Raw genomic sequence first — 10920 nt, forward strand, 5'->3', positions numbered from 1 at the left:
CAGCTTTCCAGGAATGTTGTGCCCCTGGAGTGGTTCAGAAGAGACGAACACATGGCTAAAAATCTGGCCTTTTATTGCTGAAATGAAGCCACCTCTGGCTGCTTAACAGTCCACAACTACAGCACAACCACCCAGGAAAGGGAGCGAAGAATCCCAAATTCAACTGAAAAACAAGGGAGGAATATAGGCTGTCAGAATGTAAACTTCTCAGCTGGAATGCAGCTCCTAGCTTATGCTCCTAGTCAACGTCCAGTGTAATTTTAACAGATAGTCTGTGTGCTCTGTTGTTTGTGTGGATTGGATCTTCCGAACAGCAGCATGCCACAGGGAGATGTGACTGCAAAAGACAAGAAGTTGGCAGGGGCTCTGGGTCAGGTGTAGGCCCTGAAACTACTTGAACGCCTTCATTTAAAACTGACTAGAGATTTCAAGCTCACTCTGAAGTGGATCCAACTGTCAGATATCCCCTGCTGCCCAGTAGGGCCTGGGAGAAAGGAGGTCCTGCAAGCCAATAAGAGGGGCAGCAGGGGGCGCTCTAGTTATTTCCTCTCAGCCTCTCACCCGCCCACGCACAGGTTCTGAATACTGAGCAGAAAAGACAAAATAGTGTCAAATAAGATCGGAAACCACAGAAGTGAGGGCAGGAGCGTGATATATGAGTTGGCTGCGTGGGGGTGGGGAGAGGGCGGGCTAGGACTCCTGGATTCTGTTCTTAGCTCTTCCACTGGCTCCCTGTGGCAAATCACTTTCCCCCACCCCGCCTTAGTTTCTCATTTGTAAAATAGGACATAGAGTATTTACCTGCCACCCCAGAGGGCTGTGAGGCCAAACTGGTGTCCGTCAAGTGTCCTGTGATAGCGGGAGCAGTGTGTGATTGACACATTCTGGAGTCTCCCTCCCTAGTATGGGTGAAGAAGTTGGTTAATGTGTCTGTCTCTGTCCCTCCCTTCTCTCAGTGCTGTCTTTGGACTGGTGTATCGGCCAAGGGACTTTGCCTCCTACATGCTGGGGATCTTTATCTGTAACCTACTGCTGTATCTGGCCTTTTACATCATCATGAAGGTAAAGGAGGCAGCTTGTTTGCCCTTATCAGCCCTTATTTCCTCTGCCTTCCCGTTGGGGGAACGAAGGCCTTTCGTGCAGCAGTTCCTTGTGTCTCCACCACTCCTGCAGTGCAGTGTGAAGGGGGGCTGGCTGCCCAATGTCTGCGCCCCTCGCTGCTCCTCTGCAATGTCCACTCCCACTGGGGACTTGCTAATTCTGCAGCATGGGGGGCCTTGGTGTTAGGGGCTTGGGGGAAACCCATCGGCAACACATGATCAGCTATTTTTTTTACAGAAACCATGTGGGACAGCCATACATCAGTCCACTTTACACTATGAGGGCACCAGTGCATTCTGGGACTCCAGAGCACCTATCCCCTAGGTAGCACTGTTGCTGGGAGCAGGGGTTTCTGGGTACTTTCCACACAGGGTGCCCTGCACTTAGGGATGTATTCGGAGGATAGGTTGAGCTGTTATAGCTGCAACACTTGTGATTGCCCTGCCGAGGAGCCGTCGCAGACAGCCCATCTTGGGTGTCTCAAACCGAGCTTGTAAAACTCCTGGGCTGGCGTCGGCAAGAGGATGCAGGGCTTTGTGTAGCATTGCAAGCCTGCCAGACGCTGCTTGTTATGTCTCTTTGCAGAGTGCAGACCGGGCCTTAGATTCTCCTAAAAGGGGCAATAAATGAAGCCAGAGCTTTCAGAAAGTTGAAGAGGCAGATGATTTTCTGATCCAAAATTGAGAATAATGGATGCCCTGTGCTACTGACTACACCCTCCTGTTTTCAGGGGTGTGCCGGGACTGTGCCCTTTGCTGTGATTGTGTGCACAGCTGGATGGTTCTTGGAAAGGACATTGTATGTTGCCTCCCTGGGCTGATTTTTGAGGCCTTGTTCCTTTTGATCGTTGCAGCTCCGCAGCTCTGAGAAGCTCCTGCCCATCCCACTGTTCTGCATTGTGGCCACGGCCGTGGTTTGGGCTGCAGCCCTTTACTTCTTCTTCCAAAACCTCAGCAGCTGGGAGGTAAAGGTCACACATTTATCTGTCTTGAGCCCCATCTCTCTCTCTCCCTCTCCCTCTCTTCCTCCATCATTTCTGCTCCCTTTTCCTTCCCCAGTCCATACTTCTGAATATCCCTTTTTATCCTGCAAAAAAATGTTTTAGAAAAAGGCATCTGGATCGTTAATAACCGTACATGACAAAGAAAGGGCAAACTCCTTCAATGTATTGGAAGGATGGGGACTATTACAGACATGAGCCAAAAATAACTGCACTAGTGCAGGAATAGCCAAGGGCATCACGTACCACACTGTTGATCCCGTGTGTTCCTTATTACATTAACGTGAATTGAGAGGGTGGTGTGAAAGTGATCCAGAAAGAGTACTGGCTGTTGGTGGAGAAAGAAAATATAGCTATACCTTGGTAGGTCGGTAACATGAGCTCTTGTAGAAGCTCACAGATCTAGAATTACTCCAGGTGGCTGTTTATTTGGAGGGTAATTTCTTTTCTCCTGCTTCTGTTTGTATAATGGGGGAGGGTTTTTGTCTTTCCAGTGTCTTTCTAGATTCTCCTATGCACTGAATGCTTACTATGCAGAATTCATTATCCCTGAACACCAGTGTTCATACAGAATATTTATTTAAGATTTTGGTGTGGAGGAAGCACAGAGCAGCTGATAAAGAAGTTAGCTTGTATGCAGTGGTGGTGTAGCCGTGTCAGTCCCAGGATATTAGTGAGACCAGATGCGCGAGATAACTTCTTGTATTGGACCAACTTCCATTGGTGAGGGAGACAAGCTTTTCAGCTTACACAGAGCTCTTCTTCAGGTCTGGGAAAGGTACTCGGTGTGTCACAGCTAAATGCAAGATTGAGCAGATAGAAAGTGCACAAATGTCTTTTGCTAAACTAAGGGACCATTCAAGGTGAAGTGGCCCGTTAACAACCCTGTAGACATAGGACAAAAGGAGGGATTAGTGGGTTACAGATTGTTGCAATGACCCATCATTCGAGTGTCATTATTAAGACTATGGCTGTGTCTACACTCGGGACCTTACAGCAGCACCGCTGTACCACTGCAGCTGCCCCGCTGTAAGGTCTCCTGGGTAGCCGCTCTATGCCAATGGGAGAGAGCTCTCCTCCAGCCAGCATAATTTAACCACCCCCAATAAGCGGCGGTAGCTGTGTTGGTGGGTGAGTGTTTCCCACAGACATAGCACTGTCCACACCAGTGCTTTTCTCAGTGTAACTTATGTTGGTCAGGGGAGTGGTTTTTTTCACACCTGACTGACCGAAGTTTTGCTGACAAAAGTGGTAGTGGAGACAAAGCCCATGATTTTTAGTGTCTAGCAGAGGTATGAATTTAACCTCCCAGGCTCGTCTTTTGTGTTGTGCAGGTTTCCTTGAGGATGAGGATGAGGACTGAGAGGTGAGATATGGAGTGATCACTCTGTGAAAAGTGTTCACCCACAGGTGACGGTGTTTTTGTCTTTTACTAAAATGTTTTCAAAAGACGTGCCTGGGAGCTTAAATTCATTCCTCTGCTAGACAGCAAAAATCAGGGACTGAACAGAGACTCTGGATTTACAGCTTATTACAACAATCTGTAACCCACTAACCCCCCTTTTTTGCCCTCCAAGTGCAGAGGTGCTAGCAGACCAGGTTGTCTGGAATGGTCTCTTACAATATGTGCTAACTACTTTTGCTAAACAATCTGTTCCACCTTGCATTTAGCTGTGACTCTGAGAGTTTCTTCCCCAGTCATAGAGTGGCCAACCCTCCAGGATTGTCTGGGAGTCTCCAGGAATTAAAGATGAATGTTTCGTTATAGATTATGTCTTGTGATGAAACCTCCAGGAATAGTCCAAAATTGGCAACCCTATTCCCAGATCTGAAGAAGACCTGTGTGTGACTCAAGAGCTTCTCTCTCACCAACAGAAGTTGGTCCAGAAAGATATGATCTTACCCAGCTTGTTTCTCCAAAGTTTGTTAGGTTCAGTTTGCCATGAGGGGCTAGAGATGGATACTTTCTTTAGTAGGTCAAGTAGCTTAGAAAAAAGGATAGTAGAGAGCTGCACTATGGAGCAGGACGCCTTTTTTGGGTTGGTAACCACAGAGGGCAGAAATTTCTCTGAATGCTTGTAAGTCATTGTATATATCTCTTACCTGCATAATGTTAAAAATCTCATAGACCCGGATCCCTGTGCCGCTGTAGTGCTCCCAGTATTGAGACCGTGATGGTGTTGCCTGCACATGGAAGATCTCGTTGAAATAGAAAGTTTGAACTGCTATTTTCAGTGGTGACAGGGTCAAGGGATAAAGATTGATAGGTGGGGAATCACAGTCACTGTTAGACTTTTTGTGCAACCTATAAGCTAAAGGTGTCTGGAATCCAGGAGTTGAGTCTGTAGAGATTTGTTGCAAGAATGAGCAAATGTCGATAGATGGGGGCGTGTTTTCAGATCAGGTTCTGCCCCCAAGTAGGTCATCGTTTTGGTTAATTCCAAGGGCATGTTTGGTGTTAGAAGGCTCGGGCAGTCTGAGGTAGGCAGAGGTTTGAATTTGTTTGCAGTTTTGTTTATAGCAGCCACAGGAGGGCAGAGAGTGGGGATGGATTTTATTCATGAGTATCACTGAGATGAAACTATCAAGTTCTAGTTTTGTTGTTTTTGTTTGTATTCCACTAGCACCTAGTGGCCCCAGCTGAGATCAGGGCTCCATTGAGCTAGGCACTGTACACAAACAGTTTAAGAAACCATCCTTGCTTTAAAGTGCTCACAATACAGTAAAAGCTGTTTTATCCAGCATGTTGGGGGAATGGGGAGTGCCGGTAAGCGGGAAAATGCTGGTTAACTAAGAGGGAAGGAGCTTGGGTGTGGGAGGGGGCTCAGGGCAGGGGATTGGGGCACGGGAAGTGGCTCGGGGTGCTGGATCCAGGGGACTATCACCTCAGGCGACTCCCCGCAAGTGGCAACCTGTCCTGGCTGCGGCTCTGCACGCTGCCCCTGCCCCAAGCGCTGGCTCTGCAGCTCCCATTGGCCAGGAGCCACAGCAGGGGCAGAGCCTGCTGGTGGAGGCAGCGTGCAGAGCTGCCTGCTGCACCTCCACTTAGGTGCAGCCGGGACAGGTCACCGCTTGCCGGGGAGCTGCCTGAGGTGAGTGGCCCCTGGATCCGGCGTCCTGTGCCCCAAGCCTCATTCCACACCCAAACTCCCTCCCAGAGCCTCTGCTCCGCACCCCCACCCCCGCCTCAGCCGCCTGCCAGCCCCATGCCAACCAGACTATAAACCGGACTTTCAATGAAGATCAGAAATGCTGGTTTATAGAGCTTTCCGGTTGGTGAAGTGCCGGATAAAACAGCTTGTACTGTATAAAGAAGGGAGACTGAGTGGGAGGGGAAACAGAGGCTGAAGGTCACGGGGCAGGTCAGTGGCACAGCTGGGTGTCTGAAAGCTGAAGTGGAGAAATTGAGACTAGATCTTGGGTGCACATTTTTAACAGTGAGGGTCACTACCATTGGAACAAGTTACCTGGGGTTCGGTGGCTTCTCTATCTCTGGAAGATAAGTTGTAACTTGACCAGAATTACTGGGGAAGGTCTATGGCCTGTTTTATACCAGGGGTCAGACTAGATGGTCACCATGGTGCCTTCTGCCCTTGGAAGCTATGAATCTGGGAGAAGAACCCATGTCTCCAGACTCCAAGTCCAGTGTTCTAGCCCCTCTCTGTCTCCTCATGCTACCGCTTCACTCTCTCCCCTTCACGTTCTCTGCCCACTCGCTCTTACTAAACAGATGCTTCTCCCCGGTGCAGCTCTTTGGTCTGACATCCCACATGGTACCGAAGGGTTAAGCCGGGGGAGTTTTGTGAAATGTTCGGATGGGCGATGCCAGTAATGTACCATCCAAGTGTCTGTCCCCACTCTGTGTGAGAGAGAAGATATGGGAGCCTGCTCCTCCTCAGCCCTCTGCTCTCTCTCCCTAGGAGACCCCGGCGGAATCCCGAGAGAAGAATCGCCCATGCATCCTGCTGGGCTTCTTTGATGACCATGACGTCTGGCACTTCCTCTCAGCAGCTGCCTTGTTCTTCTCCTTCTTGGTGAGCTTCTCTCTCACTCCTTCTCCTGCTCATTCTCCTTCCACCTCTCCTGCTGTTGTTCTTCATCCCTCACTCTATTCCCCCACCACTCCCCATCTTTCTTCTGTTTCACTCTAGCTGGGGCACATATGTAGCCTTGGCCGTGCTGGCAGCCCCCTGGCACCTGGTGGTGTTGTGCTACGTCCTGACCCCTATTCATACAGCCTGCTTCTGGGGAGCATCAACCCCATCCTTGACTTGTCTTTCCACCTGCTCTGCTCCTGAGACTGCCCCTGCAAGGGGATGCTCCAACTCTGAGTTCAACAGCTGTGTCTCCTGCTGTGATTGGGTTGGCTCATTTTCCACCACTCCACCCCCTTCCATTCTTTTAATTACTTCCTTGCCCGGAATCCCCTTGAGGATTGTGGCTGATGCAGCCATAATGGGGCGGGGGGACATTGCCCTTGTTCCTCTCTTCTCTCCCCACACCCCATCTGAGACTCCCTCTTTCTCAGCTGTCACACTAGCGCCCTGCTGGGGACCCCACTGGACCCCCAGTGAAGCCCCTAGTATGGAGCTTTAGCCACTCCTGGGATTCCCTAACTAAAAGTGGCAGGTAAGTTGTATTAGCCAACTGGACTAAGCTTGCTGCCCTTTCTGACCTTGCTGTGTAATGCCAAGGGGGTGCCCCTGGGGGTGGGAGAACAAACTGTCCTTGGGCTGGGGGAGGGAGAGAGGCAGTGGAGAGGTGAGGTTGAGCCCTTGTCCCCCTGCTGCCTCTCCCCTGCCCCTCCTGAAGCGCATAGTCAGGAGGTGCAGCCAGTTTTGTTTCCTACCCAGCTGTGCGGTGCCTAGTGCTGCCCTGGTGGCATTTGCTTTCCTACGACTTTAGTGCTGGTGAAAGGTGTTGGGCTCTGTCCTGAGCAGAGAAGCCCTCTAGTCAGCAGCCACAGAGCAAGTGCAGGCTGGGGAGAAGCACAACAAGCTCCCACCACACCGCGTTGCTCTGGGGATCATCTCTCTCAAGGGGAGAGGAGAGTTCAGTCTCCACAGCCCATTTTGGCCCCAGCCTCTTTGCTGAGGCACCTGACGAGGGGCCAGCCAGTGCCCATTCAGATGGGTTTTTTGTGAGGGGGGCACCTGTGTCACGGCTAGGAAGTGGACTGAGCTCCCCCATCTCATGCCAAGCAGCTGGCAGTTAAAGCTATGTCGCGCGCAGGAGCTGTGTGCTGATCTCTCCCTCTCGTTTTAGGTTCTGTTAACGCTGGATGATGACTTGGATTCTGTGCGCAGAGACAAGATCCCTGTGTTCTGAGTGACAGGAGGTGGGGTGGGGATGGTGTTCTTCATTCTGCTCAGTGGAAGGAGCAGAACCGGCAGCCAGCATTGTCTGGGGAGAATGAACCTGTTGTTGTACAAACAGCACCGACACCCCAGCCAGGTGGAGAGGGAGGAGCAGATAGATCCCACACCAGCAAACAGGAGGTTGCTGTAATAAACAAGGCAAAACCTGAAAGGCAGACAGAGCCCTGCCTGTTCCTCCTCCCTGCCACTCATTGGATCAGGTGTAGCCAGCCAGCATCCTGGAGTCCAGTGCAAGGCAGGTGAGCAGTGCTTTGGCTGGTTCCTCTCCCAGTGGCTGCTGGAAGAGGGAGCTGTGGCCATGTTCATTAAAGGTAGTGTGTTCCTCCAGGGGTGACTTAAACTGTGTTCACCTTCTCCTGCAACCTCTGCCAACCTGAGAAAAGCCACCCAGCAGTCCTGAGCTGCCCCAGGGAGCAGTCTCTTTCTCTCGCTCACTGCCTGGCACTAACCCCAGCAGTGCAATGGGGACATGAGACACAGCGGGCTCCTCAGATGGTGAAGAGCATCTGACACTAGCTCTTGACTCCTTTACCTGCCTTTGTGTTGTGTTGCACTTTCTCTCCCATGAGTATGGTCGTCCGAGGCGATGCGGGTCCCTGTCATGTTTTGTAACTGTTCCCTGCATTCCACGGGCCATTACTGTCAGCACTCTCCACATCTGACCACATCCACGGGCCCCTGCAACCAGCACTGGGAAGGTGTTAGCTCTCACCTTGTGCCAGCCTGAGGAGTGCCTGCTGAGGCTACAGGTAGCAAACAAAGACCAGGCTCAAATCTGTAGCCCCAGCCTTAAACTTGAGCTACTTCATCCTGCAGCTGGAAGAACCTCAGGCCAGTGAAAAGCAATGGGCTGAATGAATTGTTCCACCTGAAAAAGCAACAGTCCTGGGAGATGGTGCTCGACAGTGGTGGGCTCCTACTACCCATGTCCTGGCAGCCCCAGATGCCGATATGTTTGCTCCTCCTTGGCCTCCCTCCCTGTGCTTTTCGGTGGAGGAAAAGTTCGTGGTTGGGTCTTGTCTGGAGATCAGTTCAATGGTAGCTCCCCTCTTGCATCTGAAATGACATCCCGTGACCCTAACACAGCAACTCTTCATTAGAGCCCTCCCTTTGCTGTCCACTCCCTGAGTGGGTGTTTAGAAAAGGGAGCTGTGGAATTACAGCGTAGTGCAGTCATGCATCAGGGCACTGTCCTGTGCATACTAGTGGCGATTTTGCTATTGACTTCAGTAGCTTCAGCAGGGTCAGGCCCATAGCGAAGAAGCTACTTATGAACCTTGGTCTTTCAGGGCTTCTGAATTTACAACCAATCCTTTGCTGTGGACTGAAAGCTAGCAAAGAAGGCTCCCACCGCAGGAGTGAAATGTCCGTGTGATAAAATTCTGAACCAAACGCTGTTTCCCCTCAGCCCTGCTGCAGCCACAAAATAGATTTTGGATTTTTGTTAATAGCTTCTGCATTTTCACTGTTGCCAGAATTGCTACATCATTAAAAACAAGAACAAGGTGTGAAATGTTGCTAATTTTGAATTTAAAAATAGTATCGATTACCTGAGGCCTCCTGTAACTTTTTTAAAAAGTTGCTATTGGAATATTGTTGAATTGTCAAAAAGCAGCGTGTGTGTGGATGTTTGATTCTATGGTAACTATTACACAGAGGCCCTGGGCCACTAGCATTTACTTTGGGGAAAAAGTCTACGGTGAAACTGTGCTCTGAAAAGTGTCTCGCTCCTGGAAGATGTCCTATTGATTGCTTGAAATTTGTTAAGACTACAAATAAATGAATTCCCAGGCCTCTGACTTCAAGCTGGGTTCTTCTTGTCTTCTGCATTAGAACCGATAAAAGTTGTGCAGACCCAATTCTGCCCTTACCCATACCTGTACAACCACACTGCTGGCAGTGGGCGTATTTAAGAGTAGAAACTTGGGTTGAAGGTTTCTCAAGTCAGGTACCCAAAATCAGTGACCCCTTTTGAAAAGGTTGGCCTAATGTTTTGGAGAAACTGTGGGAAAGGAAACTGCAACCCCTCAACTGTTCGCCAGTCAGTTTATTTCACTGCTGGCACTGTTGGACTGTGAATAATCCGCATCTGTTACAAAATCTCCCAACAGCTCTCACCATATGTTCTTTGTTTAGAATAAATGACTCAGTCCAGAATCTGCTGTGCAAAGCTGCAAAGAGACTAATACGAATGAGAGAGAAACAGGTTCAAAGAGGGATTTAAATTTTTTTTTTGTTTACAGTAAGATCCCATATTAAGGGTGAGCTTTTACATGTACAAAGTTCATGCAAACAGCATTAGATGTAGCCCTGCCTGTGTCTCTATGGTGCTACCTTAAGCAGTATCTGAACACCCCTCTACTTTGATGTAATAAGGAACTCACCACCAGAAGTTGGTCCAATAAAAGCTATTACCTCACCCTCCTTGTCCCTCTAATATCCTGGGTGCAACATGGCTACAACTACACAGCGGCCAACACCTCTGTGAGTGCTGGGAGGCATGACAGAGCTGGATGCATGGGGACACTTGGTGGCCCTGCTGTCAACTTCTCATAGTCTAGCTCCACCCTCGAGGTGAACAGCCAGCTGCTGAGAGCACACGGGGAGAGAGCAGTTCTTTCTGATGGCAGAGAGCAGCTTCCTTTTGAGGCTCACTTGGCTCAGGTCATACTGATCCAGCTCAGCTAAGCATAAGCCCTACACTGAGTGTAACTTCAAAACAACTGCTAGGATGAGGAAGATTAGGACTGTTGTCCTTTTCCTTGCTCCCATCACCCTGCTTCCCCCATTCCAGCTATTGTAGGGCTGTCATCTCACCCTTGCAGTCACAGCCTGTGCTTAGAGAATGGGTAGCCTTGCTCTTGTGTGTATAAATATATATTTATATTCTGTGGCTCTGGCACAAGCACATGGGGCCAATTGCATTCCCTGCTGGGCACCCTGTTACCAGACAGCTAGTGCCAACTTGGAGAAGGGGGACAGTGGGATTCAGAGCAACAGCTGGAGGGACTGACACAGACCGAAACATTAAAAGCACTACCCATTTAGTTTGGCTAAATGACAAATAAAGGGGCACATGAGCCTTCTGTGCAAATGTGAAGGGTATAACCACAATGGAGGAAGAGGAATTACACAGCAGAGTGTGGGAGAGAGCTAGCTTGAAGGAAGGGCATGAATATGAGGAAAAGCCACTCACCCACCGGAGGTAGCAGGGGGATGGACTAGTCTCCTAAGGGAAGGGACAGACATGGCAATATTTGTGGTTTTTAAATCAAGCTGAGCACTAATATTGTAAATGTCCAATAAAGAACCATCGTATACTGGCACCCATGGACAACTGAGGGGCTAGCTTCACAAAGGGATTTAGGTGCCTAGTTGCTAAGGTACAACATTTAGCTACTCAAAACATCTGCTCAGCTAATGCCTAAATCTGGAGATGCC

At 49.8% G+C, this 10920-nt stretch overlaps 1 protein-coding gene and 1 long non-coding RNA gene across 5 annotated transcripts in view; one reads left to right on the forward strand and one right to left on the reverse strand.

Annotated features, from left to right (window-relative positions):
• SIDT1 (SID1 transmembrane family member 1) overlaps positions 1-9278 on the forward strand; it is a 92167-nt gene extending 82889 nt beyond the window's left edge. For all 4 annotated transcript variants that reach the window (XM_084617955.1, XM_084617956.1, XM_084617957.1 and 1 more), the window contains 4 exons: positions 957-1062; positions 1955-2065; positions 6022-6135; positions 7367-9278. In XM_084617955.1, coding sequence (XP_084474081.1) covers positions 957-1062; positions 1955-2065; positions 6022-6135; positions 7367-7429 — 394 coding nt within the window. In that variant the 3' untranslated portion in view covers positions 7430-9278. The remainder of the gene's footprint in view (positions 1-956; positions 1063-1954; positions 2066-6021; positions 6136-7366) is intronic.
• LOC311515092 lies at positions 57-946 on the reverse strand. The gene is made up of 2 exons (XR_014710048.1): positions 802-946; positions 57-163 (listed from the first exon to the last, which is right to left on the reverse strand). It is a non-coding gene; the product is annotated as an uncharacterized lncRNA (long non-coding RNA).
• Positions 9279-10920: the final 1642 nt, after the last annotated feature.

This window comes from Lepidochelys olivacea, assembly GCF_965140295.1.
Source record: "Lepidochelys olivacea isolate rLepOli2 genome assembly, chromosome: 1".
Classification (NCBI taxonomy): Eukaryota; Metazoa; Chordata; order Testudines; family Cheloniidae; genus Lepidochelys; species Lepidochelys olivacea.